At 38.4% G+C, this 17731-nt stretch overlaps 1 protein-coding gene across 4 annotated transcripts in view; it reads left to right on the forward strand.

Moving 5' to 3' along the window:
- The first annotated feature begins 263 nt into the window (after positions 1–263).
- ldb2a (LIM domain binding 2a) overlaps positions 264–17731 on the forward strand; it is a 112682-nt gene continuing 95214 nt past the window's right edge. For all 4 annotated transcript variants that reach the window (XM_082506160.1, XM_082506161.1, XM_082506158.1 and 1 more), the window contains exon 1: positions 264–574. In XM_082506160.1, the coding sequence (XP_082362286.1) occupies positions 443–574 (132 nt within the window). In that variant the 5' untranslated portion in view covers positions 264–442. The remainder of the gene's footprint in view (positions 575–17731) is intronic.

The following is a 17731-nucleotide window of genomic DNA, read 5'->3' on the forward strand; positions in this document are numbered from 1 at the left end:
TGGGAAATACTTTGAAGAAATATTTTAATATTAGGTAAAGAATAGAGCTTTTTTGTTAATAACATGCGCAGAATTACTTACGAGAGGAAATAACGAAACACATACACACATGAACATAGAGATCTTACTTGAACTTTGCAAGAGTGCAAAACTGAGTGTAGGTCTTGAGGGAACAGGAAACGACTTCCCTCCTCCCCCTTCAATCCTGCCCCCCCCTCCTACCCACCGTTCCTCCCCCTCCTCTCCTGCTCCCCTTCCTCCCTCCTCCCTCCTCCAGCACCACGCTATAGCAGCGAACTAGGCAGGCCAACTTGCAGAGTGCAGCTCAGCCTCGACAGCGGCTGCTTCCAACTGGGGGTCTTCGGAGAGCATCGCACTCCCATGTGCGCTGCTGTGCCCGCTGGATGTTGAAATCGCGCCGTGCGCCTCGCCAGGAGCCACAATGTCCAACCCAACCCACGACCCGTTCTACTCTTCTCCCTTCGGACCCTTTTACAGGAGACACTCGCCCTACATGATCCAGCCCGAGTATCGGATCTACGAGATGAACAAGCGGCTGCAGGCGCGCACAGAGGTGAGTCGACCGGACGTAACCGCTACACGGTCCCGTTTAGGTCGAGGTACCGGTAAGAGGGTGGCGGGTTGGAGAGGAGGGACGAGATGCCGGTCCGGGAGAGAAAGATGAGCCGAGAAGGTCCGTCAGGCAGGAGATACGGATATAATGCCAAAGTACCAAACATTCCTAAGGTGAAAGTAAACAGGCTCTGTCTGTAGTCTACGTTACAAGAAATAGACGTCCTCAGAAGTAAATTGTTCTAGTCCTAAAATTTTAATTTGAAGTTGGGAAATGCTGATTTGTGGAGGAGGTCCTTTTGCTTTCACGTGGCCAATTAACCTGTTAAAAATTCGCGGCTTTACTGTCATCCAAGTAAGTCACCTGAGGTTGGGATGAGCTGTAATAATAAAAGTAAGAAAATCAACAAAAGTAGACTTTAAACATTTGAGGTCTCCAGTTTAAATATTTTAATCAGGGCACCAAGCTAAATCACGGCTGTGATTGTGGTTCTAAAATGTGGCACATTTCTAAGAGAAAGTTACGTAAAGGCTAATCATAACAAAGTTTGAAAAAAAATCCCAGAAAATATAAGAAGTCCACAAAGACTATGCAAATAGGCTATGCAGACTGAGGCAAAGTAGCCTTTTCATTGGATTTAATTAATTTGCATACATTTACATTTTGCCTGGTGTTTGCATATTTGCATATGTTTCTTCCATGTGGAGTGGAGTAGAGTTTGTCCACTGAAGTGGAGCGTTTCTGGTCTGCCTGTTCAGGACACAGATTCATCACTGCGGATTAGATTTTGTGAATGAAAGTGGCCCTGATTGCACATTTATGATTGCATGGGGTGAATTCCTTTCATGTCAGTCTGCTGATGCTTCATCTCATTGGGTGCTAAGTGTGTGTGGCATACAGTGTCATTCAGACTGAACTTTTGGTGATCCCTTTCTGAGTTGTACTGTATTGGGAGCAGCTGTCTTCAGCATCTGTTCTGTAATCACAAATGTGTAAATCTGCAGATAAAAAGTTCATCCAACATGTCAAGTTCTCCTCGCAAACAATCATTAGAGGACAACAAAAAAGCTAAATATGATAAATATCATCTTTTAATAGCCTGGCTACACATTTGTAAATATAAATATTACGGCTCAAGCAAAAAAAAATTGTCATAAATATACTTTTTTTTTACCAGTACTTTTTAGTTGACTGAATAATTCCGTCAGTGGTATGTTAGAATTTAGAAAAAAAACTCTCATTACAGTTCCCCAGAGCTCAAAGGAACCTCTTAAAAATGCCATGTTTTTTTTTGACCCACAGTCTAATACCCCAAAGATCTTCAGTTTACTATCACAAAATGTTAAGAAAAAACAGACAAACAACATTTGAGAAGCTGGAAGACATTTAAAGCAATTAATTGCTATTTGTCAACCAAGCAACTAATAGTTTTACCTCTAAATATTTACTGTTTCAAATAATTTGACTTCTTGTTGCCTTTTGAAGCTTTTAGACTAGAATTTGAATCCCACGAGACATTTTAAACTGAGAAACATGCCCATTAAATTATTTCATGTGATGTTTTTACTGTTATTTTAGAAAAACCTTCAAAGCCGGCTGAGTTACTGCAGCAGCTTGCAGAATGGTGCTGACTTTCCTAAAGAGGAACTTGCAACTTTAAGCAGACCAAGGCAATGTTGCTGAGATGCAATGGCCCAGTCTGATGCATTATTCATACGAAGTGGTCCAAACCCCAGTGGACCTCAACTCCTGTACCACACATATGCACACGCACCAAACGGCACACGCACTTACACATGAGCAATCTCAGATTCATACACAGACATTACAAGACATTTATTTTAAAGCAACGCCGGACTCGTATACAGCCCGGACAAACATGGCATTGAGAATATAGACACACTGTACAGGCACATAGCAATTTACACCATTACCTCTCCTCAGACTAAATTATATAATTGCATGATAACATAATTAGTTGCTTTTTTTTTCTGCCGGTGTTCATTGTATGTTCGCTTCCTACTTCATCTTTTTTCTCACTTCACTCCATGGTGAGGGTGTATCATATGTCTTCTCTTTTGCGATGTTCTTATTGTTCAATTAAAATGCAGGTGGTGAATGTAATGAGGAAGGAGTAGTGTCTTATAGAAGCGAAATAAATGCTTCGAGTTTTGCAATTTGTTTGCATCCAGATGTGTAACGCAGCTCAGCTCAGGCTTTTAACAAAATTATATAGTAATTATCCTTATGAATGCAAAGTAGCCGCTGTCATTTAAGAAGAAAAAAAAACTTATTGTATACGTGGTAAAGGAAAAAGGTTGTAAAAGAAATCTCCCTCTACAAATCTACATATACAGCATAATGTCTATTTTGCCTTAACTAAGACTGAGAGTGGAAATATTATACATTCTTCATCAAGCAGACTCACTGGAGCCTTTTACTTCCTGTAAAGCGCGGTTAGCCGGTGCTGGTGTCCTAATGATGATGATGCGTGCCTGAAGGGTCATTCTATTGCTTGTTTTATCACTGGGCTGCTTGCTACTCAGTCCATCTCCTCCAAGACAACTTTAAAAGTCAGAACACATTTAGAAACAAGAGCAGTGCAGGGTCATGCTGGTGTTGTTACAAAACAGGAAGTTTGGGATGTCGCTCTCCCTCTTAAAAGAATACAGCCAAATTGTCCTGCTGGATAGTTTAAGGAATATTTTATCGAGATTTTGCTGCTAGCAGATTTTGCGGATCCATGTCCTTCAGAGTTTAATAGCCAAACTGCGAATAGTTAACTGCTGTTTTATGGAGGGAGTTTTTTAGTTTTGAAAATGTATTGGTTGGAAGCCCACAGATGACACTGTTCTAAGAATAATTGCCAAAAATGTGTTATTTCTTCCTTTAAATATGCGTCTTTGTCTTCTTCTGACCTTATTAAAACTATATAAAAAAAGAATGAACTGTTCCCTTTGCATAAGGGAATCCTACTACACCAATTAAAGAAATATTCATGTGTTATATGAGCCATGCATGAACAGAAATATGTCATTATTTTGCTGCCAAAAAGTCATCACAGGCAAAGAAATGGACACTGTGTCTTCCCGCATTTTTACATTATTTGTATGGGATCAGTAGTTAGACTTTTTAACAAATCGTAATAAAACTAAATTAACTTACGGTCAGCACTGATCACTGATATAGAGTATACATGAAATCTCTTGTTTTCAACCTGCTAGAGAGATTTGAACAGATGTAATGTGTCAGTTTATGCACTGCATATTTGCATTTTATGTCTGTGGCCACTGTCTCCAGGATGAAAACCCTTCTTAACCTGTCGTGAGAAGTAGAAGGGGTTTATTGTTGTTGTTTTGATGTACAGCATATGACACCGAACATGTAAAATCACCCAAAAGAACATACGATATTGGCTACTTCTTCTGGATTTTAGTATGAAGTGACATTATTTGACTGGGGCTGCTGCTATATTTTGTTGATCCTGTCAAAACGATTTCAAGCTTGCAAACAGCAGTCTTGTCAGAATTATCACCCGAGTAAAGATGCTTAATATCGTGAAAGAACTGCCATTGTTAAGAATAAGAATAGCTCCGAGCGTACTTAATATCGCGCTTGCTGGCAGACCGTCGAGCCAAAATGACTCACTATAGTTTGCATTCCTGCCGTTTTAAGTAGGGTTTTAATAGGGGAGCTGACTAAGCCTCAGTGTGGCATCACCTTTAAAAAGTGTTGAAGGATTCGTCTGAAGTTAGTCTTCTGTCAGAAATACTTCCAGTTGTCTTATTCATGAGTGTGCGTTTGAATTTGCTTGGCTCGTGGTGCAACTGCAGCTCCCACTGGCAGGCGCAGGACTCAAGGACTTGACACTTAGAGGAGACTTACTTACCTTGAGAGGAAGTCTGTACGACTTAGTGAAATCTATAGAAAAAACCTTCATGCAAGGGAAGAAAAGCAAATTGATAAAATTACACGGACTATTTTTATTCCTTGGGATTACTGTCTAACATGCAGTATTGCCTCATGGACTGCAAAGGTACAGCAGCGTCTTTTATCAGCTTTGGTTGTGTTTAGTGCATTAGAGTGTTTGTTATCAGTTTCTCTTCTTCTGTTTTGTAGTTTACTCTAGGCTGTACATATTTCCATATTTATGGGTTTGTTACCTGCAACCCCTTAAATGAAACCATATGCATTGATTTGTTTAGTTTGGCTTCAAGGTGCACTTTTAGGTAGAGAACACACACACAGATATATATGCATGACATTTGTTTTCTTTCTCAATTATTCAGTCAGTTGATTAGAAAAATTTCCATCCAATGTCTTTTCTTTAGTTTACTGTAATTCAGAAAAGGAAATCGTCCCATCGGTGTATTGTTTCAGCTTCAGTTTGCTTTAAAAATGAATAATTAATTAGCTAAGTAGTAACTAAATACTATGTAGAAGTTTTTCAATACTGAGCTAATCCTTTCATCTTTGCTGTAGTGATCATGGATGTAGTGCCAGTAACTATTATACTGGAGAACATTTTAAGTTTAAATAATGAATCTCTGCTAAATTCGTTTGACATAAATCACTTTTTTTTTTATTCAAACAGCGCTTCAGAACCAAACGCTGTTCTGTTTATCGTCACATATTTAAAGAAAAGCAGCATGTCGCCTCTGATTTGAAAGCTAAAAATTCATCTATTATCAGAATATTTGCTGGATTCATTTTTGATAATCACAAATCATTAAACTAATCTTTTCAGCTGTACTACAGTGATGATAATGTCAGACCTGCAACTGGCAATGCAAACTGTTCTCTTTGATTAATTAATGATGATTTCTAGTTTATAAACTGTCTGAAAACACCAAAAGGAGAGGGGAAATTTGCAACAAAGGTAATCTATTTAAATCGATTATTTTAACTAAAAAAGAAAAAAAGCAGTTGGATTAAGTGAAGTGTGAACAAAAGCAACAAAGCTGAATTGAGAATGTGGAAAATGATTGATTTTCAAAACAGTTCCCCGTGAATTCTGATTTGTAACATGAATGCTGATAACAGATATGTCATGTTGTCAGCATTAGGCTTGTTAACACAGCAAATACTTTTATCTTTGTAATCCCGAGGAACTTTTTTATCCCCCCTCTCAGTAGCAGCCGTTTCACCTGCCATGCACCCAGAGGCACACATGGAAATAAGGAGGAATAAACGCTAACGACACAACCTGTCCTGTGTGTTTGTCTCGGATCAGGGCTCACCTTTGAACTGATAACTGTGCTGCAGCTAAAACAGTCCTGCTGCTCAGATGACTCGGGGTCTGCTTCTATCCCAACCTTATTACCTGCTCCATTCATACTTATTACCTGCCTGGCTGTATTTCTGCACGGGGCTGACTGCTATCCCATTACCTTCATTTTACACAATGTGAACCCGCTGTGACCTGGCAATCTAAACAGTCTTTGATGTGGATTTGATGCTATGCATACGGTGTGACCACATTGTTTCTGTGCTGTCGCTCGGGGGGGCCGCAGACCTCGTCGTACGGAGGCAGCTGCAGTGATTTGTGGGGGAATTTGACACTTAAGCGTATGCAAATGAGGCAGCGGATTAACATTCAGAGGAGGAGCTTGGTCGACCTCAGCTGCTGTAAGGCCATTAGCATAGAGGACATTAATATTCAGCGGCGGAGAGCGGAGACACAAAATAACACTGTAAGTAAAACTACAACACAGAGAGTGAAACAGAAGGAAAACAAAAGCATTTTAATGGAGGTGCGATAATAGTAGCTACAGGGCTGCGTTCAGAGACCTCTCTGCTGCTGCCGCTGCTGCTGACATTGGCTCTGTTGGTCACACTCTTCCTCAGCACATAGACAAGCAATCAGTAACAGTGATTGGCAGGCCATTCATTGGGTTCTTGTGTCTATTGCACATAGTTAGTCTCATTCTCATTATTCAAATGGCCCCACAGACCTGACTCATTGGCTCGACTTTGGAACTGGAGGAACTGGAGTGCTCATTATGGCCAAATCCCTTGTTCCTGTCAGGAGCAAAGTGGATCTGTTCCCATCAGCTCGACGTGTCAGATTGACATGAATAGGTTTATGATGTAGAGGTCAAGTTGGCACTGAGCTGTAAGGTTCACATAGAAGGATTAGAGATGAGCCACCAAGAACACACTTGATGATTTCTTTTAGTGAAAATTGGCTTTCACATGTTGCTTTCACAGAAAAAAGACATAAATTGCATATAATGATTGTTTTCAGCACAGATCGCGCTCCTTATACGACCATTTGGTAAATAAAAATATCAGAAACTTGTGAAAATGGACATGGGAAGACCTTCAATTTATTTATTCATCCAGGTCTTCCACTGATATTTAATGTATTATAATTTAGGCCAAAGTAGCGAGTCATCATATTTGAGGAGCAAAATCAAATAGATTTGGCAATTTTGGGCCAAACCGCACTTTGTTTCTACAATGCAGTTTCCCAATAATCTCATTCAGTTGTTTACATTGTCTTCAAGTTATCTTGAAATGTATTTTCAAGCTTTATTGATCATTAATAATAACATAAGGCAAGAGTTAGTCAGCTTAAATCAATAACGGAACACCAGAGTTGTCTGCCCCTTTTTTCTTTTAGTGTTATTGATAGATTCACAAAAGTATACATAACCCCTTCCCCACAGCAGAAAGCTTTATTCCACTGGCAGCTGAAAATCATCTAACTTTCATTCTTTAATCATCCAAATTATTACAATATTAAAAACTTTGTCCAACTTTAAGTAGTCCAGGTTGGTAATTGTGAAAATTCCCAGTTTCTTTTCTCTTTCTTTGTTGGGATATTAGAGGGTTACTAAGTAGTTTCTAACCTCACACATTTTTTTAATGAAAGAGAGAATTAATTAGACAGAATTAAACCTGAATTCTTTCTAATGACCAGCAGGGGGAGACTCTTTCGCTTGCAAAAAGTCTTTCTGTTGTACCGAAGTCTATGGGAAAACAGCTCTTCCTGCGTGCCCTCGCTTAACACTTTTGTGATGACTTAAATCGCTCTGTCTGTTTAAAATCATAGTCAATAAAACATGATGTTTATTTTTGTAAATTATGGTCACCATTGGAGACAAAAAGAAGTTCTTTACCAAAAATGAAGCGATAAATACTTGGTAACATTTTTGCAGTGCATGTGTGTGAAACCAGCAGAGAGTAATTACCAGAGAAGTGTCGAACATCGTGTTGCCCTTATCTGAACCATTACTGCTGGATTTATCTACCATCGGGAAAAACAAGCCAGTGTCACTTCAAGACTTTAAATGTGACACAGCTGAGTTTTAATCACTTTTTTAAATGATTTAAACTGCTGGACAGTCTGTAAAATCAATTGTTAGAAATTTGTTCCACATCTGGTCATTTGGTTTGGTGAAATCTGCGTCTTCTTCTTACATTGTAAATGTTTAGATGTTTATTCTCTTTTGCAGCTGAAACCACCCTCAGTGAAGCGTCGCATCTCAGTTAATGAGATGTAAAGCACTGATTGACAGTGTTGATTTTAATGATTCAATTATCAAATACATGGCAAATTAAAGATCATTTTTAGCTAGATAAACACATTATGCTGCATTTATGCTTCCTCCTACACATGAAAAAGGAAAACAAAGGAGAAAAAGCTAAATAGCTCAAATAAGTGTGCACCATTTGTTATTTACTTGGAATAAACAGCATTATTATTTATTCCTCTATCAACCAAATCTCTAATATGTGTTGTTATTGTGATTCAATGCCTTATTGACAACGAACAGACATCTGCTTTTGTGGATTCGTAAAATGCTGCGGAGCTCTTAACATTAAAAACAAAAACATTTTGGATTTTCATAATGTTGCCAGTCACTGAAAGGACTGAATCACATTAGCTTCTGCTTTCCTTAGTTAATGCCCCGCTAACATCCCCTTAGGTTAATTAAAGAATAATACTGCTAAAAGGTGAAGCAGCCAGGGTGATAGTTTTGAAAAGAAATGGTAACCTCTTCCTCAGAAAACTGGTCATAGCTGAATACCATTTGTCTATTTATTATTTCATTCCTTAGAAAGCTGCTGTCTGGTGTGAAAACATTGAATAGAGACACAAAAGGACTTTCTTGAGATGTCCACTGTCCACTTTTATACAACGTTAAGGATGAGAGTAATTAATGTGTTGTTTTTTTTATACAGCCTGCAGTGTAAAAACACATTAATTATTTATTAATTAAATCTAATCATAATGTTATTTATCTTAGATATTAAGATACATTTATGAATCCTTGGAGGAGAAACTTTTTTTTTTTATTAATAACGAAATGGACGCAAGATCACAGGAGACAATGCATAACACCAAAGTAACTGTAGTAACTCAACAACATACAAACTACTGCATCTTAAGTCTTCATGATTTCTCCTGCCATTAAATAATGTCTATAAAAATAGGAATTATCAAGATTGTTATGCTAAGACCGTATTACAGTACATGTCAGTTGTTTAGTCTCAGTGATCAATTGTTATTAATAATTAATTATTGGATTGGGTTTCTAGGTCCCCTGGCTTTAGAGAGTTCTACGGTGAGATCCGGCTCATTGTTTAGTTATCTAGCCTGCAACTCTTCTGTTCTTATAATGCAGTTTTTGCCAATATCCACCAACCCACTGCACCTGCTCAGCACCAAGTAGCAGGCAGAAATACTAAGCAGAGAGTAAAGACCAGTGGAAAATGTAAAAAAATAAAATAAACAACAACCCAAAAAACCCTAAACATAATGAAACTAAGTCTACAAATCTCCACATCTGTAAATCCATTATTCCCTGATTTGGCATTTGTGTGATGATGGTGAAGAGTGCTCTCAATATGTTGGTCCAAAGTCTCCCATAGATGTCAAATTGGGTTGTAATCTGGTGACTGCAAAGGTCATAGCTTATGACTCACATTATTTTCACACACGTCAAACACATCAATGACCATTTGGGCCCTGTGGATGGTGGCATTATTTTTTCTCGAAGAGACCACTCCCATCAGGAATGTTTCATCATAAGCTAAGGGAGATAACTCAGAACGTCTCAGTATTGATTTGCAGTGGTTTGTCTCTCCAAGGGGACAAGTGGACTCAAAACATGAGAGCCCGATGCCTCTGACAGCATAACAGAGCCACCGGATCAAGTTTTTTAATTTATCACCTGTCTGTATGTCACAGTCTGTTTCAACTGACACAAGTGGTCAAAACAACAACAACAAATACAGGTTTTTTAGGTTTAATATGTCCATCCATTTTATTAATAGCGTAGCCAAAAGTGTGTTACCCATGGGGTCTGAAGCCTATCACATGTGACACAGGTCAAGATGGGGGGTACTCCCAAAGGGGTTGACACTCATTCGTAGGGCTAACAGTAGAAACAGTCACACACACACAGCCACCTTAGAATCACCACTTAAACATGACTTTGGGCTCTAGAAGAAAACTGAAACCCACTCAAATGAACATAAGACGTTAAACCTCTAAAGTGAAGTGCTTTTAAAGTAAGAGATATGGACTTCAATATGTAAAAAGCACAAATCTCATTTAAGAACACAGTGATATTCACTCATCAAACTTTTTAGATCACTAAATCACCAAGACTGAACTATGGGTTGAACTCTCCCTTTGGTCCTTTCCTTGAAAAATATTTCTACTGAATCATAAGTCAAGCTGAACTTTGAACAAGAGGAAAATATTGTATTTATTTAAAATGTGACATTCATATTTGTAATAATCTCCCTCTTTTCTTTTGGGGTAAAGCAGTGGGGTTATATTTGTGGGTTGTGGAAAAAGTAGTATAGCTGATGCAACTGACATTTCATAAGGTTATCTGCCTTAAAATCAAACATATCAATGAATTAATAATAAAGTACTTTATGTGACTCCGCATTTCATTTTTACATATATTACATATATATATGTTTATTTACATGTTGATTTTAACATAATTTTTTTAATGTAAGTTGTTAAAGTAGACAAATTTGGATATGATGTGTGTGTATGAGTAATGCTATACTGCAAATGGGATGCTCTCAGAGGATGTTTCCAGAAAATCATATAAAGCGAAAAAAAAAAAGACCTCTGGTCAAATCGCAAGCGTCAGTCACATCCAGCAGGATGCTGAGACAATAGACCCACCTTTTTCCTGGCCCTTTCCCATGGTTCCTTCCAGGCTGCAGTGTTGCTCAGATAACAGGGAAGACAGACGGGTCTGTAGTCTGTTCGTGTCCTGTTGTTCTGCCTCCCTGATGTAGTTAGGCAGGCTGTCCTGAAACGGAAAGGTCACAGGTTGAAATTTTGAACTTGAATAACTTTCAGTTGATGGGCTTAAAATTAGTCATGTTTCCTGAGAAAGAATGCAATGAATGAAAATGTTGTCTGTTTGAAGCACTTTTCTTTTTTCTTTTTTTAAGACCATGTCCAAGTAGTTACACTCCAGTGTTAAAGTTTAATGTTAAATTTGATTCAAGACAGCAGAGACAGCAGAGTCTTGGCAATGTAAGGATATTTAAATTTGACAGTTAGAACAAATTTTGCTGTATAAGCTACAGGTTTACAAATGAAATATATACAAAATTACTGAAATATATAAAAACGAATAGTAATTACTGATTAAACAAGCTGATAAGAATATTATTCACTGTCTTTATTTACACTGAAACCTAATAATGAGCTCCTTAGTCCTCTAACACTGATTTGCAGTGTTGTGTTATTGAAAGCACTGCAATTCTAGCTGCATAATGTTTGAGTGGCTCCACAGAAGAAAAAGGTTCAACAGTGGGTACAGTAAACTCAGGGAGGCACACTGTACTTCAGCTTCTGCTCTGCGCCAGTTTCTGGGCGTTTCGTCATTTTGCTGATCAGCTGTTCGCTCTGATGTAGTTTTTCCTTTGAGATGAATTTACTGACTTATTCTGGATTGCATACTGTTTTCATTTATATATTTTTTTATATGCTCATTTAGCCAGAGAACATGCCTGGGCATGCATGCCTTTTCTTCAGCTTCTATATCTCCCAGGCATGAATATGAAACAACATCCTTCAGATACTAAAGCTCACACATTGCATGTAAACAAGCCCCCAGCCCTCCGGAAGTGTCACTAAGCAAGACACTGAATGTATATGCCTCTAAGAGTATTACACTGGTCTCTGATCTTGCAAAAGGAAGATTTGATTTTCAAGAAATTTATCATCGTCCTTCTTATGCTGGCACACACAAAATGTTGGTTTTGAGTGATTATTACAGATTATGCTCTCAGTCATAGAACATCAGACTCATTTCTAATCCAATGAAGTCGCATTCACTGTCGATCTAGCTTGAAATGTGACAAGAGCTCAGGCTTTAACACAATAAGGACAGTGTTATGAATATGTGCACTGTATATCCAGTTTAAATAGAAATTTGTGCTTAAAACATTTGTGTGTTTTATCATTTTTTTGTTTAGAAATGCTTTTCCTGAGATCTCTTTTGATAAATTTATGAGTGTGTCTATGAAAAGGTGATTAAGAAAATAAAAGCAAATATAAAACTTTGCACTATCCCTATAGTTTACAGCTACAATTAATTTAACTCAATTCATTTTAGTCTATCACTTAGCCTATTTAGCGTTCCCTTGCTCATTTCACAGTTTAAAATGTCTTTTCTTTTAATTAAATTTAAGTGAATTAAAGCTTAATATGTTTTGTGAAGACCTGTAAAAACTTCTTATGTTCTCTAAGTTCCTGTTTCAAGTGCAGCACGTCAGTCATTGCGCTCGTTTCATCAGCCGAACGAGCAACAGGTGAGATTGCAAAGCGAGCACTAACAACAGCAGGAGGGCACACGCACAAACTTAACAATACCAGTGGATTTGATGAAATCCAGTATCGATCAAGCGTCTCGCTCCACAGTGTTGAGGAACTATTCCCTGTTGTTTGTTTATTAGTCTAATTAGCACAGTGGAGAGAAAGAAAGGCTGCATGGGTAGCTCCGTGTTGGTGCGTCCAAACCAGAACCTGGAACCGCACTTTCTTGTTTATTTTAATTTCTTATGGTTGTAAAGAATCATTTTCTTTTTGTGCTTTCTCATTTATTCATGCATCTTGTTGTTTCAACATTTTCCATCGATATTGATGTTTGTTGTTACTAAACATGGCAGCTGTGCAGGTTTTACGAGCACATTTCAGCATTTTTTATGTGCAAACCTACAGCTAATGATTGTGAATATTTGCTTGTTCATTTTATATGACAAATTCAAGGATTCCAAAGAAATATCTTTAATTACCATGTGTTTTTAAATAATCAATAATCCAAGGATATATAAAACATCCAAGATGCTTATAACGAATAAAACCAGAGTTAAGGAAATCCTTTAATTTAGTATTTTCGAAACTGGTTTTAGTTTGAGACCCCCCATGGGGATCACAAGGTAAATCTGACGTGTCACTGTATAATTGCCAAGTTGGGACATATTTTTCAGCTTATGCCTGCTTCTACTTATTTCTTGTAAAGGTCTTAAATCTCATGGCAGATACACAAGATGATAAGTGAAGTTTATTTTCTGTCTTGTAAAAAGAAGGGAAACAATACTTCTGATACAAGCAACCCGTGAAAGGACCATTGGATCTTTTTGAATCTGTTTGTCATTGTACAGTGACAACAGGGAAAACAGTAGTAGGAGAAATATTGCCATTGTGCACAATTAACTTAAAATATTGCTGCCTTTGAAATGGTTCCTTCAAAGATGGGGACCGGGGCTTGAACCATTCAGACACAGCTGCTGTTAACAGTTAATAGTGTGTTAAGACAGCAATAAAACGGCAATAAGATGAAGTCAGTTGCATGCCCTGTGTTTGTGATAACATGGTGGTTAACTGAAAAAAAAATCCCAAAAATTTACATAAATGTCTTATATCCAGAGTCTAGCCAGACCCTCATAGATTTGAAACAGAGTGTCAGAAATTCCTCCGTGAATAGTGATGTAGTTGTTACAGCATGGTAATTTAACTGCAAATGACATAGGTGTTCAACAATTTTGCTGTTATATGGGAAAGCAACCAGAATACAACTATTGCTGAGGTGGTTACCAACAGGTCCCACAAAAACGATCACAGTGCTTTTACTCATTTAAACTCTGTCTGCGTGGCATTTTCAAAGCACAGTTGTGTAGAACTTGATTTTTAAAGATTTTGCCAATGTCTTTAGCAGGTTTCAGGAGGAGGAGGTAACAGGAGGGTTGAGCAGGAGAGTTGTATTACTGCTGCTGTGGGGATCAGTCCTGCCCCTTCACCTTTGGGGTGAAAGCCAGAAGCGTTGAAGTAATTCTGATTCATTCATGTTTCCTGCTTTAAAACAGCAGACAAATAAGTTCTGTGTATTAACCCTGACCTTAAACTGACACTTTAACACAATAAGTGGTATCTGAGCTATGCCTCTGACTGCTGCCTGTGATGTCTAACGCTGAAAAATGAAGACTAGAAAAGATACCTAAGTAAAGTGGCAGACATGCAACCCAACATGGGAATATCTTTGCTTATTTCATATATGGGTAGAAAGGTCATTCCTCGGGAATGTGCGCCGGCTGTTCAAGGGCAATGACTTCTCTCCCACTGCACTCATTTCTCTTAATTTGCATAATGCTCTGCTGGTGGCTGTACGGTGGCCAAATGCAGCAACATGTTAGGTCTGCATTATATAAAAACACTTAGAACCCGGGAGGGTAAGCCTGCATTGATATCAAACATCGGTGTGTGATGACACTCTTGACATGATTAAAGTGGTGTTGTTTATGCAATCTAAAAGAGAGTTTTTCCGTCGTCACACTGAGGACTCCCTGAAAGATACAGCCCTGTGCTCCAGGGGAAGCTGTGACTTTGGTTTTGTTGCGCTTTCAGTTCAAATGGCAATGATTTGCAAAACCGGGAAATTAAATTTTATATTTAATTTTATTGCACTTTAGGCTCTTGAAGTCTGATTTTTTCAATGTAGAAATGCATTTAGGTTACAGTTTATTTGATTTGCTGATGAAAGAATATAGAAATCATCAAAACATTCAAGTCTGTATCGGCATCATTAGGTTCCTTTTTTGTCCATCTGACCAACCCCCCAAATTTCCAGTTTATAGTTAAATTAAATGGGATTAGAAGTAGGAAATCCTCATATTTTGCAAGTTATTCCAGCAAAGGTTTTATATTTGCATGCTTGTTAAATAACTTAGATGATCAATCAACCTTGTGATTAAATTATCTACCAGATTAACACTTAGTTGGATTCTAGTATGGACATTTCGGGAGGAAGCTAAATTTATATAGATATTTTCAGTCAAGGCATTGCCTCAGAACTCGTGAAAATGACAATCATTCACCAGAAGCATTTTTTATTAGACTTTGACATGTGTTACTTGTCAGTGGCCTTCACCGTACAATGAAAACAAACACTACCTTGCTAAAGATCATTCTCAGACACCCAGTGAGTTTTTGCTTCTTTTATGTTGTTATGCTCCTCGATACCTTGAAGCTGTTTGAGTCTTTCACAACAAAACTTTCTTGGCCCACCAGTCAGCTGCGCTACGTGGTATTCAGGAGTTGAATGGGGTTTTAGACATCGGCAATTCTCCAAGGTCAGGTCCCAGACACGCCTACACTCTTGGAGGCTTTTCTGTCACAAGAGGCTGGAAGCAACAATGAAGAAATAGAGACTAACAAAAGCTTCCTGGGAGAATGGTTCATGTTAAACTTACAGATGTTAAGGGTGTGAGGACCGAACGATACAGAGGGAAAGAAAATGAGGTCATGCCATGTGTGTAAATCTCTATGTACTTTATGGTAAACAAAAATGTTCTAAATATATTCGTTTATTTGCGTTTTGTATACTCATACTTGGCGTATTGTTGAGTGTTTCCACAGACAGTAAAACTTAGTGTCATCTGCCTATCAATCCTGTATGGACATTTCTTTATGCGAGCACTTAACCCACAGCTCTGTTGCTATTTACTGAGGATCCTCCCTATGCTGTCCCTCCAATCCTCTGGATATCCCACAAATCCCCGAGGTTCTGGCCCGTGCTGGTGATTTGTGGTTGGCTAGTGGGCAATTGACACATTGATAAATCCCCCGCAGATGAGGTGCGATCCATTTGAATCAATAGAGCCTTATCGGCTGACGGCCGTCACGGCCGCATCCGTGTCAGTTCACCACGGGTCCCTCGGAGTGGGCCTGATTTGTACCATTTGACAACAAACATCGTCACGCCACGTGGTTTGTCAGAGAGTCCACGGGCATAATGAAGGCAGAACGCCGTCTGTCAGCAAACCGCATCAGACAGGAGACAGACAGTGAGAGGGAGGTGGATATGAAAGAAACTGGTGGAGATAATAAAAAAAAAAAGACTGATAGGATATTACAAGACGGAACAGTGCGGGCTTCTTTTTTCATAGTAAATATATGTCATTTACAATTTTATAACCTGCTACCAATCACAGCCTAAAAAAAAAAGCTCCTGACATTTCTTGCTGTACAACACTGAAAAGCTCCTCTGTGTACGGTTTTGCTTGAGCCAGAGGATTCATATGGTTTGTGTCCACTGGCCAGGCTTTAGCTGTTCTCCAGCCTGCCTGGCTTCGGTCCAACTTCTCCTCTGTCTTTAGATCCGAGCCAAACCTGGACGGTCCACAGCTTAGCCAGCCACGTTTCACAATTTGGCAGTGCACTGGCCAAAAGCTGCTCAAAAGCTCCAGTTTGGAGGATTAATGGTTACTGAGTCTAAATAGAACTTCTCATGGATATAATGGAAAAGTTTGAGCTACATTTAGCTTTATTAGCTAGCACTACTAAAAGTGTATTTAATTTAGAAAATAAGTGAGTTGGGGAAGAGCAATGAAACTGCCAAGTCCCATGGGTTGTATTGTTGTGAATTCCGAAACTAAATGCTGGTCATGCACATGAAATATGCTTGTTATTTTCAGATTCCTCTGTTGTCTGGGTGGGAGGCTTTTCAACAGAGACACAAGCTAAACCATATCATCTATGGCTGAACCCTGCTGGGCAGAGCAGAGCTAATGGAGACAAGACAATAGACACACCGCTGTCAACTCTGCTCTTTGTGAAATAAATGCTCTTTTTTTTTAGCGTGGTTGCAGGGCTGAGCCAAATATCAGTCGACTGCCAAAATGAACTATATTGAGTTAGAGCAGAAAATATTATTTTTTAAAAAGGTTCAGTTTGAGGGAAATCTTGAAAACAGAATGGCAAGGGAATTGTTTGAAAATATTAAAAGTAAAAGTGAGTTCACCATTGTGAAACGCAAAATTTAAGCCATTGTGAGTGAATTGCAGTTTTAACTCAGAAAGAGAAGTGAACTAACCTTCCTTTGCAAACCTGTGTAAGGGGGATTTTAAGAAAGACGTTCTGTAAAACAGGGGAAGCTTAAGTGAAACACTCTTCATTAAAACAGTGAGAGGAGGCTTAATGAATATCGAGTCTCTAACACAGAGTGATGGGAGCCCTCAGGATGACAACACTCGAAAAATTATCTCCAACACTAAATCCAGGCAGTTTATGTCAAAATGGGGATCATGCTTTTATATTAAAATCCTCTTTTAGCCGTGGTTCAACAGTTCAAAGTTCAACAGAGTCTGTTCAGATGCGATGCTGCTTATTGTCTGCCACTAGAAAACATTAATTTGTGGAAATTAAAGGGTAAGGCGTATGATGTTCCCCATTTTTTCATAATGCGAACCAAAATCAGCATTGAATTTGGCTTAAAGCTTGATCATCTGTGCCACTGACAGTGGTGTGAAAGAAGACTTTAAAATACTCCATTCCAACACTCCAGTACCAAAGGTACTTAAGTAAATTACTCTGCAGGCAGTAGAAGGCACTGATGCAATGCTTTGTAAGTTCTATTTTAATGCTGCATTTGGTTTTAAGGTGAGATCATTTAGAAAAAATTTACACTTCTGGTTTGTTTAATGGTGCACGGTATTTTGGAAGCTGTCCAAAATATTTGTGTAAAATCTGAATTTACAAAGTATTTATAGCTAAAATGTTGTAAAGTACCAACTGTAATGTCCTTACAATTCAACTTTGGTTGTTTTCGTACATCTGCTTTATGGTGCAAATGATGTAATACTAATGTAAGACCAGCACACTGTTGTAGT

The sequence above is a fragment of the Aulonocara stuartgranti genome, assembly GCF_965226115.1.
Source record: "Aulonocara stuartgranti genome assembly, chromosome: 2".
NCBI lineage: Eukaryota > Metazoa > Chordata > Actinopteri > Cichliformes > Cichlidae > Aulonocara > Aulonocara stuartgranti.